The 14,983-nt window shown below is 34.0% G+C and overlaps 2 protein-coding genes across 4 annotated transcripts; one reads left to right on the forward strand and one right to left on the reverse strand.

Annotated features, from left to right (window-relative positions):
- The first annotated feature begins 9,098 nt into the window (after positions 1–9,098).
- LOC145137875 (clathrin light chain 2-like) lies at positions 9,099–10,636 on the forward strand. The gene is made up of 3 exons (XM_079072015.1): positions 9,099–9,295; positions 9,749–9,902; positions 10,092–10,636. Exons 1-3 carry the CDS (start codon positions 9,159–9,161, stop codon positions 10,392–10,394), a joined length of 594 nt encoding a protein of 197 aa, XP_078928141.1. The 5' UTR covers positions 9,099–9,158; the 3' UTR covers positions 10,395–10,636.
- A 2,006-nt stretch (positions 10,637–12,642) lies between these two features.
- Positions 12,643–14,733, reverse strand: LOC145138378 (protein CHROMATIN REMODELING 24-like). Of its 3 annotated transcripts, none has more exons than XM_079072473.1 (7): positions 14,519–14,733; positions 14,174–14,429; positions 13,952–14,007; positions 13,788–13,878; positions 13,536–13,673; positions 13,285–13,403; positions 12,643–12,921 (listed from the first exon to the last, which is right to left on the reverse strand). In XM_079072473.1, the coding sequence occupies exons 2-7, from the start codon at positions 14,201–14,203 to the stop codon at positions 12,831–12,833; spliced, it is 525 nt and encodes a 174-aa protein (XP_078928599.1). In that variant the 5' UTR covers positions 14,204–14,429; positions 14,519–14,733; the 3' UTR covers positions 12,643–12,830. The 3 variants fall into 3 exon arrangements, with proteins under 3 accessions (XP_078928599.1, XP_078928600.1, XP_078928601.1); XM_079072474.1 differs by having other exon boundaries at positions 13,285–13,370; positions 14,519–14,732; XM_079072475.1 differs by lacking the exon at positions 12,643–12,921 and having other exon boundaries at positions 13,284–13,448.
- Positions 14,734–14,983: the final 250 nt, after the last annotated feature.

A 14,983-nucleotide genomic window follows, 5' to 3' on the forward strand; every position in this document is an offset into this window, starting at 1 on the left:
AGTAAGTGTGGGGGGGTTTATATAGAGGGGAAAAAGCAAAGGCATCCGTGGCTTGTTATGTAATAGGGCGTGGGTTTGGTCTTACTTACGAAAATGCCATGATTTTGTCCGTACAGATGATTGTCAAAATGGCGTGATGCATTAGACGGGTCATGAATGCTTTTCGCGACGGAGTTTCATCTTGCTGTCGTGGAGTAATCACAGCTGTTGGATTATATGACTTATTTTTCACGAAAAAAGTAATTTATTCCATAAAAAAAATTAGAAAAAAAAAAAAAAAAAACTTACGAAAAGAAAAATAAAAAATTAAACTTTTTATAAGACCATACGGTGGCGACGTGTCACCGTGGTAATGTGGTGAACACAACACCGTTTGGGGTGGGTAGGCGTGATAAGGCTGTCACACGTCATAGCTCGACTGAACGAGAATTCTATCATTCCCCTTCTTTATCGTTTTTTAACGGTCATATATCAAAAAAAAAGTTTTTTTTACCTATTATAAATAAACACACACATTCTACATTTTAAACCATAAAAAACACCACTCTTCTATATACTTTTGATTAATTCCAAAATATCTTCATCGTCGTCCACTTCATCGGATATGTTGGTGTTGCGTGAAGTAGGGTTTATCGGGGACATCATGCGAACAACACTTGCTTATTTACAAGAAAATAAAGGCAAATGTTCGCGCCCAAAAATTAGAAATCCTCATTTACAGAGAAATCATGAAATCGGGCACACCCAACTTGTGAATGACTACTTTGCAGTTGATGCAGTGTACGCAGAAATATTCAAACGTCGATTCGGATGAGGAATGCACTTGGGGTATTCAATGTGCCCTAATGCGTAGCGCGGTCAATTTATGTGAGGAAGGATATCTATAACACCCTTTGTCCAGGAAATTTCCATTTTTAACCATATTTAAGCATCATTAACTCTTCAATACCTCTTCCCTCATCATTCTCCATCTCTCATTTCGTCCCTAGCAAACCCAAATCCTTGTGTGAGCCTTTTTGAGCTTGAAAGTGTGCTTTTGGTGATATTGAAGGATGAAGAAAGAAGTGGAATCAACTTGGAAGCTCAATGCATCTTGGATCCAGAAGTATCTTGCCTTCAAGCTTCATTTGGAGGTATAAAGCTTGGATCTTAATGTGATATTTGCTTAGATCTTGTTGCTTAGAAGTTGTATGCATTTTTGGTCCCATGGCTTAGTATAATGGAGTATGAGCTACTCCAGGTCCTTGAAATGTAGCTTTCTGTAGATTTTAGCTTCTAGATTCATAAAAATGAGAGCTTGGACACTCTCATTAAGCCATGCAAGAGTTTGGGAGTTTTGGGTGACTTTTAGACCAAGGGTTTGAGTTTTTACCCTCTTGTATGCATGCAAATGGATAAAGTCAGAGACTTTATCCATTAAGACGTCCCTTGATAATTGGATCTGAAGTTTGGTGCCTTGGCTTAATGAAATAAGAGCTTAATGGAGAAGTTTGGATTCAGCTCTGGTACGTTGCGCATACCAGGGATCGATCTCGCGTTTTCGAAGGGCACCCTTTACATTGGGCGTAGAGGGAGTACGTAGGGTGTACGCAACCCAAAAAGGAATCTTTCACTTTTTTGACCTTTGACCTTGATCAGGATTTTAACCAATTTGGCATAAGGGTGTTTTGGGTATTTTGAAAAGTAGTTTGAGACTCGGTCATTGTTTGTTGTATAGATGATCTGTAGAGTTGGCATTTTGGAGTAGCGTTCTTTTCTACTATCATTTCAGACTGTGAGGTGATTTTTCCTCACTGTACTTGTGGGTCAAAGGCACCAAGGTCGAGCCATTGGATTTTGTATCCTGGTATATTGGATTGATGTTATGTTGAGTATGTGTTGGATTGGTAGATCTGTATGATTACATGTGTTGTTGGTTATTTATTGTTATTGTATAATGTATATGTCGACATGTTATGGTTTGTTGGGTTGAGGCGGTTCTGCTTTGTGCTGAAGGCCAAGATACCTGGGGCGGTCTGGATAAACTGAAGGCCCAAGATGCGGTCCAGTCAAGCTGAAGCCCCGGAAAGCGGTCCAGATAGGTTGTAGGCCCTGCGAGGCGGTCTAGTCAGGTTGAATGCCCATACATGAATGTTGTTATCTATTTGGTTGTGTATGGTACTTTGAGGGAACTCACTAAGCTTTGGCTTATAGTTTAAGTTTTATGTTTCAGGTACTTCATATGAGCAGGGCAAGGTGAAGGCTTGCTCGGACACATCCTTCAGTTTTTATGAGATTTGATTTTGGGACACTATGATTTGTGACTTTGAGACTTTGTAAACTATGTTTGTAAACATTTATGGTTTTTGGTTGTTTTTGAAAAATATAAATTTTACCTTGATTTTTGGGATGTTACAAGTTGGTATCAGAGCCCTGGTTTGAGCGAATTAGATAAGCATTCGTGTGAATTCAGACTCAAACTATAGATATGCAAAAGAAAAAACAATTCAAAATAATTTCCAAAATTGTTTTTAAGATTGTTTTCCAAATTGTTTTCAAGGATGATTGAGAAGGATGAGATGTGTACGATCAGCCGGAGCAAGAAAGTATACCCCAAGATACCACACTGTTATTTGTTTATGATGATGATTTTGATAGAATTGCATGTTAGTTTATAGGTTAAGGATCTTCAGGAATTGCATGATAGAATTGTCTAATGTATGATGCCAGATAGCCTAGGAGAATTTCTTATATGATAGATGGAATTAACATCATTATTGTAGTTGCTTAGTGTATGCATCATAGTTGTACATAACTAAGATTTTATAGCCTGAGAATGTTTGATTTAGATTTATTTTCTGTTCCTAGTCTGGTTGTGGGCTTAGGGTAGAATCAAGTATTTGACTGTCTATGAAATCCATGGTTATGTATGATTAGCATGCACGAGTGGCTGTAGGGTTGGTGGAAGTTCCATGAGTGAGTACAGTTTATAGCAGCCCAACGTGAGGAATGATTAGCCACTCTTGAGAGTAGATAGAAGATTTATATGTATCCTTGATGCTTAGGCCTAGTGGTCCGAAATTTGCGTGTAAAGATCTGCCTAATTTTCTTGGTGTCTTAGTATCAGACGGTTCCACTGCTCATATGTTGCTTGATTTGTGCTTTGTGGGACTCATATTGATGTGAGTTAACTATTAAATGAATATATTAAGTTACATGCTACAAGAGTTAAATAATTTTAGAATTATTGATTTAGCCCTATTGTGTGGCTCTCGTTTGAGTCTAACCGTTGTAGGATTGGGTCTTTTATTCGAAATATTATTTAAGTTTTGTTGCATATAACTGTATTCATCAAGTGATTAGCTGACATTAATAGGGGTTTTTCAATAGATGATAACAGGGTGAGGTAGGGATCCTAAAAGAGCCTCGGAAGTGCTTTAGTGCGGTTGCGACACTGTTTAGCGGGTTGTGGGAGTACCATTATGAGGAGGTGACTTTGAAGATTCAATACGATTGTTAAGGAAATTATGGATAGGTGTGGAATGTAGTATTAGGCCCGTACTACTGGAAGCACATGATTCATACTCGAATTGAGGAAAGTCACGAGGATTCTAATTAGCCAGTAGAGGATTTATGTGCAAAATTCCATAGTGTGGGTAAAGTGTGATGAATTAGTGATGACATTTTGGTTTTGTTTATTAGGATGTCGGTGTCCGGGCGGGGAGCAGTGCCCTTCAAGACTGATGCAGATTACATAGGGTTACGCGATTGGATTACCACTGAGGTTTCACAAATTTTATTGGAAGAATTGTATGGTATGGTTGGTCAAATCATTGACATACTGATTGTCAAATTCAGGGAGCAAGCTGCAGCCTTCGGGTTATGGAAGAGACTGTTGAGACGACTAGAGAGAGAGAGATCTTGATGTGGGAGCGCGTCAGGGAAAAAGGAAGCGGGCACATGATCCGACAATTTCAGTGATGGGTGATGAGTTAGATGTTGCTGACCTGAGTACTGGAGTCCAGAGGGACCACGTCATGCACATTAAGGAAGGAAGAAACCTTGAGCATGTGTGTTGTAAGTTCAAATGCGACAGGTGCGGACGGAAGGGTCATGTTCACCAAGATTGCACCCTGGAGGTAGAATTATGCCATCGTTGTCATCAGCCCGGTCACAATAGGGCAAATTGCCCACGTTTGATGATCGGAGTAGCTCAGACTCCATCATTCGCGGTTTTCCAGGAAGCGAAGTCAGGACCTCAAGACCTCGTAGGTATGTATCGTATTCGAACCCTTCATACCCTTATGGTTTATGTTTATGATCATATGATTGCGTGTGTGTGTGATATTATGATCGGTTTACTTAAGTCTCCACCTAAGATTAGAGTTTCGTTAAAGTTGCTTGGTTATTAATATTATTCAATGGATTTTCATATGTCATTTTGCATGCCAAGAGCGGTGTTTATAGGGTATGTGATGTGTCGGTTTGAGTTTTGGTCTGTTTGCAATGTCAGTTAGTGGTAGTTCAAACCCTAAGTGGGGGAGAGCTGGATACTATGCTTAGAGGATCATTGATATGTTAGAGTTATGGGTTCATAAGAATGGATCATAGGGATTTGGATTTACATTTCGGGTATGCGAAACTTTGGTTCAGGATATGGTCAAGACAGGGGTGCAGAGCAAGTTGCCATCAGATGTATGTGTTTCGGAATGCAAGATTCATCTTCGTGCGTAGGAAGATGTTGGACAAGGAGCTCGTTGTAGCCAGTGGTTTCTTTCAGAATGTTGAGGAATAGGTCAATAGGTGTTTGGGTCGCTCAAGTTGAGTATCGTTTGTTGAGGGATTTGTCAGCTTCTTGTATAAGTTGATATCTATAATCTAGGATGGTCAGTTGTTGATCGGTCAATCAATTTCAAAGTTTGGTATGTTTAGTACCTTATAGGCTTTGTCCATTAGTGTATTAGATCAATAAATTAAGCTGTCAATGCACTCTCGATCGTTGGTCTTTTCGTTCATCGTCGATAGCAGAGGTTCTTCGGAAGTTTCAAGTTGTATCAGTTGGAGTTCAATGGATGTGTCAACCTATTATCAAAGTCTGTACATTGTACATTTTGGTTTTTAGGTAGGGGTACCCTTAATTGTTGGTTGTGAAATTATTATTCATAGTAGGCTCGAGTTTGGCACATGTCCTTGGTTATTATAAGTTCAGATGTTGGGGCAGCATTGTTTAGTTTTCAGGTGTAGCTTTGGATCTACGCAGAATCCAATTTTGGCTTGTCGTGTCGGCAGGTTGGTATCTTTATTGACCTAACCAGGGTTTTGATAACATTTCTGATAGTTTTGGAAGTTTTATCAATCTAGTTGTGTATTGGTAGGATCTGTTTGGTTTCAATCAAGGTGTGAGATCTTAGTTTCCGCCATTCATGAGGATGTTTCTGTTAGCGGTTGAGGTTCGTCATTTCGGTTAGATCTACTGGTACCACACCCTATGGGTAAGGTTGTGATGAAGAAAGAATACAATATATCTAGGGTTGGTTATGGGTTCTCTTGAGGGCAGAAGGTGTCACGATATATCTGAAATTTAGGGCAGAAATTCAGAGTACTTTGAAGAAGATGGTGGAGGACTGATTCTTTTTGGAAATCGATGCAAGAAATGGTGGTGGTCTAACGAAAAGTCTAGAGACGGTGGAGAAGATTGGATTTGAAGCGGTGTAACACCTGGATTTAACCTGGGTTGACAAAAAGCAGGTACACATCATAAAGCGGTGAAGCAAATTCAAAACAACACGTATACACAAAGAATATACAAAATGATATAAAATGACCCCCTAAAAGAAAGAGGAGACAGATTTGCAACCCCACCCATAATCAAGGACCTATTCTGCCAAAAGCTTACAACTTTACTGTTCCTAAGATGGTAATTCTTTTATATATATATATATATATATATATATATATATATATATATATAATATTGATATTGGTTAACAAGATATCTCAACTTCTCAACTATGATCAACATATGATATTAATAATTTAATCACAAACTATGAAAAGTTGTCAATTTTATATTTGAGTTCTCTTTTCAAAACGTCCAGTATTGGCAACATCTTCGTTATCAGCGGGCCTATTAGAAAATGAGGGGTGGTGATCACAAGACTATTAGCAACCTTTTATAAATATTTGCAAAAACTAGAAAAAAAAGTGTCTTAAAGATTGAGAGGGACACTACACCAACTATTATTAAAAAAATTCTTAAAAATCCTCAAGGATTTTTTTTTTGAGCGGTTTCAAAATATTAACAGTTTCTTGATGTCTGGTTTGAAGCTGGTAAAAAAAATATAAATATGCTAGTTACCATCGTGTTATATGAACCATCATGCACCCAATCCCGAAAGTCAAACCACAACACACATCTTGAAAGATCAAAACGATTAGTCTCTTTGTGTGTACACAAAACAACTTTCTTCCTTTTTCCTTTTCTCACGTGTCATGTGTTTTCTTTGATTCATTGATTGATAGCAATGACATAAGAAAGTCAATCTGATTAACAAGAGTACTAATACTTGTTATGTGGTCTCAATAGACTAACAAACCCATAATAATTAGAGTTAGAAAACTATGTTCCTTGATGGAAGAGCATTTCGTATTTTATGTCAACTATAATGTATTGTATATTATAAAAGTCATAACAGGATAGTTAGTTTGTTAGACAGACTTATAGACTTGGAAAAAACATATAAAATAATCAAATTTATATTTTTAACTTGGTGACTTCTTTTTTTTGGAAAGGGAACTTCCCTAACGAGGGTTTCCGGGCCAGCTTTCGCGCACCGACTAATCCCCCGCTGCAAACATGAGGCTTTGCCTCATGCCCTGGAGTCACTGCAGGCGAACCTCCACGGCCACAAAGGCTGAGTGGTGTCAGGATTTAAACATGGGTCAATAGGTTATCCACCATATCTTCCACATGCCTTACTAAGTCACCACAACCCAAGTGGTTTTGGTGACTTCTTTAAACAAGTTATATAGGTAATTCCTAAATTGAATGGAATTTAATTTTATTTAAATTTAAAATGTAGTGCATTTAAATATTGGATACTATTCGACACTTTGACTAAAGGTTTGTCCAATGTCCACTGAAATTCTTTTTATATTAATAAATGTTATAAAAAATTGTTAATTTAATAGGATATTCATGATGTAAGCCCTTCATTTATGTAGTAAGATGCAAAACTTGAAAACCTATAGGCCATAGGTTTTCAAAAGTACAAATCTTAATTGATGACTTTATTAGGAAGTTTGATAATAGAGAAATTAAATATCCTCCTACTTTTGTTCCTACAAATCCTCCTACCCAATTAAATGATGACATATTTCATATTAGTTTACTAAAATATCATAAAATTTCATTAAATGAGCATTAAATATTACACATGTCACTATTTAATTGGGTAGGAGGATTTGTAGGAACAAAAAGTAGGAGGATATTTAATTTCTCTTGATAATATAGAGCAGATCGGGCAAACAATGCTAGGGAAAGTGGTCCAATTTCAAATGAATATCTCCCAAGACGTAACTAAGTTGAGTATGAGTTGGGATTTTGGTATTAATAAAATCAACACACTTGGGTTTGAGTCCATGGCAGCAGTATGAAACAACCCTCAAAATAGTACCTAAAACATGAATATGTATGAAAGCATTTGTGCAATCCAGTATAGTATACCTGTCTTTAAGATCGTCTCACATCACCATTCCAACTCATAACTTCAATTTAAAACTGATATGGGTCTATTTGAAACTAGTTATTTTGTGTCCTACTTCAGCAAACCAGTATTGTATAAAATTAGGTCGGATTCAAACCACTTTAAGGTTATAAATGTTTGATCATATGTAACTGATTTTTGGATTGGATTGGAAAAAACTAGTTTAAAAACCAACTATAAAAACCTATAGATTAGCCATTTTGTTGCATCTCTATGAACTTGGGTGTCAAAACTTAACAAAATTCTCATGGGTGATAAAAAAAAAACATATCTAATAATCAAAACTTATTGTTTTTGCCATGTCTTATGGTGTTTTTGGTCTATTTGGGATCATTTAAGGGGTTAGTGGCATTTTATACTTATAACTTTAAAAAACAATGTTTCTTGACCATCAAGGATAGTTTCATGTGTCAAAATCTTTTTTTTGAAACCTTCTAATCCTTGTATCAACAACTATATGAAGAAATGTTACTAATAGTAATAATAATTTTAAAATGAGTAACTCAAATATAAATATAAAATTTAATAATTTTATTGAAGAAAAAATAATGCTTGCCATTTAATGATGACATGATATTGAGCATAGTATGTTAAAACTGATTTTTATGAAAATATCTTTAAATGTTAATGGCATTTTTTTAAAGAAAAAAAAATAAAATAATAACTTCAGTTGTTATAAATATAATTATTTTGTTGAAAATTTTATTATTTTTTAGGGAGTTCGTACATAATAATTTTTTTCCATACACAACAATTTTTGTTATAAAGTGTTGTTTTATACAATTTTATAAAACATAAATTGTTGTATATGGAAAAAATTTATTGTGTACGTATCACTTTCTATTTTTTTTTATTATAAAAAACTATGTAGTTATCTTTTTTCAAATAATAGAAAGCTTTGTAAAAAAACAACGACTGTTAAAAATGTTCTTAAAGATTAAAAAAAAACAAAGCCTAAAGTGTTATAGGATTACAACTATCAACGATATAAAATATAAACACATGGATATAAATATAGAACATCAACATTACCTTTCTATAAGATTGAGATTTAAATCATTTATATTATTTATTATTTAATGATAAATAGTTTATTCATTTAAATTTAATAAAGCCTCTTCCTTTAAAAAATGCATTGCTTTGACCAAATTTGGAAAAAAGATTCTAAAGGAGCACGCATAGCATATGAACTTCTGGGTGCTGACAGGACTGCCCAAGCACACGTGTCTAACATCTATAGGCTCTGAAGCATTTACTCAACTTCAAATCTAACAAATAGCCGACACGTGTAATCTTATAATGCAACTGATTGTAGCAGATTATTACTTTCTCTTATTCAAGTTTACAAGTAACGTAAAAACATTTACTCGTATTCGTCCCGCTGAACGGAGAAAGTTCCAGAAGACCGACCTCATGTCACTACTTGATACTGCCGGAGATGGTTTGACGGAGGAGCTGACTGGTGGCGCCGCGGCGTCTGACGGACCAATTCTACCTCCGCCGATGGAGATGCAGCTGGAGGAAGGATTCGCTCTGAGAGAATGGCGCCGGTGAGTTTGTGATATCTTAACTTTTTTCCAGTTTCTTACTTGTGGCTTCAACTGATAGCGAATTTAACAGTTTAAAGATCATATCAACTTCGGATTTGCAATAGTTGTTGAAAACTAAGAAAACATGTTTTGGATTAATTAGCAATTATTATATGTAATATGTTGAACCAAAATTAAAATTTACAGAAGGAATCATATCCTTGAAGGAAGGGTTTGGATTTGTCATAATTTTCTCACACTTTAGGCTGTGAATATCAGTAAGTAACAGAAAATCATAAAAGTATACAAGTAGAATTCTTGAATCTAATATAAAAAACAGAGTTAGCTGTTATCATATTTGTTATAGTAATTTTTTTAGTCAAATCTCAACATTCTCATGTCCTTTTATTCTTTGGTAAGAAGGAAATGAAGTGTTTTGGGATAAACTTGTGATTTGTGAATGTTGATATCTAGGAAAAATGCAATTAGGCTTGAGGAGAAAGAGACACAGGAGAAAGAATCCATGAAAGAAATAATTGCAGCTGCTGATAAATATAAAGTTGAGTTTCATAGAAATTGGAAAGCTAGATGCAAGAACAATACCACTATCAATAGGGAAAAAGAGAAGGTGAAGTTTTGTTGTTGTTGTTTTTTTTTTTAATATTTTAATCATTACTTCCAACTTTTTTTTTGTTTCATTAACATTAATCGCAATCACACGGTCAAAGTCACATCATTGTCATTGTCACATCGTTGGTGCTATCGCGTCTTGTCACTGTCGTTGTCATCATTAATTATTGTTTGTTACTGAATACAGTTGCATCTGGAAAGCCGAGAAAAGTTCCATGCAGAAGCCGGTAAGAATTATTTCAAGGCAATTGCCGAAATGATCCCAAAGGAAGTCCCAAAATTAGAGAAACGAGGGAAAAAAGAAGACGAGAAACCGACATCGATTGTGGTAATTCAGGGTCCAAAGCCTGGTAAGCCTACTGACTTATCTAGAATGCGCCAAATTCTCGTTAGCCTCAAATACAACCCATCTACCCATATGAAACTTGAAAAAGACACCAAAACAACCCTAGTGCGTCCTACTAAGCATGTTGCCATGACAAACACATGATGCACGATATGACATGTTATACTGGATTTCATATGTTGGACCGTGACTTATGTCAATATGACAAAACTAGCTCTAGAATATTTGTTCAGTCCCGGTCAATCCTTATAAGTTTGTTGAGTTTGTATATGATGGGTATGGAGGTGTGCTATAAAGTTTTTGTAATTGTAGGCAAGGTTCAAATGATTTAATGTATTTATGTGGAATGTATTTTTACATATAACTTAAAACATGATTTATTTTTATCGGGTTTTGGCAATTTATCATGTTATTGTTATTATATACAAAATTGTTATTATATACAAAATAGAGACATACTAACAAATTTCATTCATTGATTATGATTTGTATGTTTTAATTGTTGTGTTGTATTGCAAATTTATAGTCGATCATTGCAAATTTGCAATGATTCTACCTTAGCAAAATTGGATAATATATTAAAGTAGGTGAAAATCATGGTCATTTTACCTTAAAAAAACCATGGCACTTAAAAAGGGATCTCACCTAAGGTAGGGATGTCTACAATTTGGCTAACGAAAAACATGGGTTGATTATAAATAATATAAAAACCATTACAAAAAGTGTTTAGAGGATGAAGTGTTTATAAAATGTTTTAAATAAGTGAGGATATAAATATTTGATTATTGAAAAAAACTTTTAATAAATTTTATGCATTAGAGATGATTTACAAATATATTTTTTTTAATGAAAAATGAGAACATAATATGACAAAGTAAATAAACTCTTAAATAGTTAATTCTTATGGATGCTCTTATATCATACATCTATAACTTTTATAACATATGATCAACATTTTAGATGAATACAAAGTTAAAAATACAGGTTATAATTATAGATGTTAACTTTAGTTAAGAATTAATACATATAAAGAACTGCTATCATTTTATTTGTTTTTGTAAAGTCATTTATTATTTTATATGAATAAATATAAAAATAGTTAAATTATGTTTTGTTGATATATGTATTTAGATAAATTATTAAAAATTTATCTTTGAACTTATTGATCTATGACGAGTACAACTAGGGGTGAGCAAAAACCGAACCGATAAAACAAAAACCGCAAAAACCGTAATAAACCGCAACCGAAAAACCGAAACCGACGCAAAAACCGATGGTGCGGATTTTATTTTTTTGAAAAACCGAGTTTATTGGTACGGTGCGGTTTTTATTTAGAAACCGGACCACCAAAACCGAACCGCACCGCAAGCTTATTAACAATAAAATAAATCACTAATTTATATTATACAATTATATATATTATTTAAAAAACTAGTAAATTCTAATCTATACATATATCATATATTAAACTTGACGGTAATTAGTAATTAGGTATTAGGTTTAATATGTGAGTTTGTCACTTTGTGTTAGTGACTTAATGATTATGTGTAAAGTGTAAACACAATGTGGGCTACAACTTGTAAGCTTGTAACTTCTAAACGCAAATTGAATAAAAAAATGAGCTTGGGAATATGAGTTGCAAATGAAGTGATCAAGTAAACAACATAAAAAACTCAAAATTACAGCTTCTAAATGTGAGGAAACGAAATGACACTGTGTCATACAATCATAAATCTTCACATGAACATCACGGTTAAAACAATTATACCGGTGAACATAAAAAAACCGCACCATATGTTTGACTCGGTTTAAAACCGACACCGAACCCGTACAAACCGAAACCGCACTCAAAACCGCAAAACTGAACCATTGAAAAACCGCACCCAACGGTTTCTAGAATTCAAAAACCACACCTTGCGGTTTGCGGTTCGGTTTGGCCCTAAAACCGCACCATGCTCACCCCTAAGTACAACGGTGTAATTACTTTCTAAACTTAATGATATTTAGGGTATCACGTTCAATGAAAAATAACATACAATTTATTAAATTTTTGATGATTTGAACCTCCATCGAGCTTCATGTTTCAGTTGTATGATCTACGGAAAACATATTTTATAACAATATAAAATGTTAATTTTTAACGATTTAAAAATGGATTTTAGACCAAAAAATATGTCATTTTGATGTCATACTGAGACTGATTTGTATCATTATGTTAGATAAAAATGAGACCACGTCAATGTTATTATTTATTTATTTATATCAAGTATTGTGTAATAAATGTAATAATAGAAAATCAAACTAAATTTCTTAAATTAATTATAAAGAAATGCTTTTTAAAATATTAAAATTACTGTTTAATGTAACTGTCACTAATTATAATAAAACTAGATGAGGAGCCCCGCGTTGCGGGGATAGAGCTAAACAGATACGATCATTTTTTGCATCTGGTGCTTCTTATGAATATGAAGGATTATATAGTAATTCATGGACAATTTATGAATTTTGTAAAAGGTATTAGTTAACTGTAGAATGCAAACTACTCTGTTTAAGTGTTTATGCTATGTTGTTGAGTCTACATCAATATGCATACTTGCAACTTAAAGCGGTAGGAGATAGTTGAAAGCATGAGCACGCAATCATTAACCTGTCAGCGGGTTTTTTTTCCTTCCTGCAATTAATTGTTGCAACTATCAACCATCAGGTCAATTCAATTAGTGATTATAATTTATGAATAATTTAAAAAAAAGTTAGAATGTTGAACATTGTTTGTTTTTAAATGTACAGCAGGTCCATTCTTTATAGGGGCTTGTAAATAGATAAAAAAATATACATTTAATATTTTAGTAGAGTTAAGTAGTCAAACTCGTAATTCTAGATTTAATTAGTGAAATCCCTTCTTAATCATTTAAAATATCATATATATATCAAAATCAATTTCTTTTAATGTTTTTTTAATAGTTTATAATCATTTTTTCTAAAGCGAAATCAATTATATTTAAAATAAAAATAAAAAAGACTAAAATGCCCTTACCTTAAAAATCGCAGGAACCCGCTTGATGTAATGCCCTTTCCTGCTACGATCACTCTCAACACAATCCTTAACCTGTCGATGGCTTCCTGATAGAAAGAACAGATGTTTCTAGATCGTATCTGTTTAGTTGCAACAATTAATTGCAGTATCTGCTATATGCATTGCTAATTTTTCAGCAATTAAAAAAGATAAAAAGAATGTAAGTTGACTTTTTATAAAATAAAGAATATAAAAAAAGTTAATGTAAGTACCTGACATTTGGATAATCTTAACCAAACAATAATCTCATTCTTTTTAGAAAGCTTGACAGTGTTTGTAGCATCATTATCACGAAAAACTTCACTTTTCAAACGCCTGAGAAAATAGAGCTGAATGTAATTTCTTAAATCCTGTTTGTAAGTTTGGATAAATGTTATTTTTTTTTATAGTTTTAATCATAGCAAAAGGTTATTGCCTTAATATTTATGAACTATTTTGTCATTTAGGGAAATATAACTAATAACCTGTGCAACAGCTGAACCAATGCGCTTATCTCTATCAGATGCATTTTTGTCATTTCCACGTTGGATTGCTGACTCATATTTTTCCTTAAAACTGAAAAGAAAATAGATATAAATAAGTAAATAACATAACAATAAGAAGAAAAAGAAAAAAAATGAAATATTACCATTTCTTGTCTCCCAAAAGCTCTGGACAACGGAAGTTAAACAAAGCCCAAAGTTCCTGAATTATATAAGAAAGATGATCAATAAAGTGGCTTTTAAAGCAATAAAAGTATAAAACTATTGTGTAATTCAAATTCAAAAATGAAATAATATAAAGATGCATACTTTTAGGTAAAGTGATGATAACAAAACAGAAGAAGTGACCTAGGCATTTCATCGAATACCTGGTGGTCGCCGACCAGAAGTTTATCCATAATAGTAAAAGCATAGATATTATCTCCAAATCTTCGTGACAAAAATAGAAAATTACAGAGTAAAGACCCAAAACAATAAACCCTGAAGAAACAAACACAGAAACTAATCTTGGTGCAAGAAGATGTCAAAAGCTTTCTGTGAATTGTATATTCAACTTTCACCCATGTGAAGCTACTGCCACTCCTAATTGAACATCATCACACAAATGAGAAAACAACCAAGTCCCTGTAACAAACAAAGTACGACAAAAAAAACTCTGTAACAACCAACAACCAATACTTAGAATCCGATGTAAGGTACAACTTGTATCAAACCTGTTTGTGTCAATGTATTCTGCACGTGTGTCTGGTCAATCGGACCTTCAGATCAAAAAAAAAAAGAAGGTAGGAGACGCAGTTAGTTGGAGGAAGGTAGTGGAAGCGTTGAGAGTGAAGAATCAGAAGGAGGGGGTGGACGGGAATTCGAGGATTGTGAGTGCAAAAGAGAAGCAAAACACCAAGACGTAGATAAAAGTTGTTGGTGTTGATAGTTTCATTTTATTTACTTCTTTTTATAGTTTATTTTAGCATATTTCATCCATAATTTAGTTAATTTCAATGCATATTTTTCTTTTTGTTATTTTATGACCATTTCGGGTATTTTCTAGTTTCGTGAGCATAATTGCAGATTTTAAGGAGACTAGCGGTGCAGAATCTTTTGGAGGCGATTGGACTTAGAGGATGTCAAGGATCTTGGGATTTATAATAATGGAAGTTGATGCATGGAGCGGGCTTGATGAT

Source organism: Lactuca virosa, chromosome 9 (genome assembly GCF_052849685.1).
Source record: "Lactuca virosa cultivar CGN04683 chromosome 9, Lactuca_virosa_CGN04683_v6, whole genome shotgun sequence".
Lineage (NCBI taxonomy): Eukaryota > Viridiplantae > Streptophyta > Magnoliopsida > Asterales > Asteraceae > Lactuca > Lactuca virosa.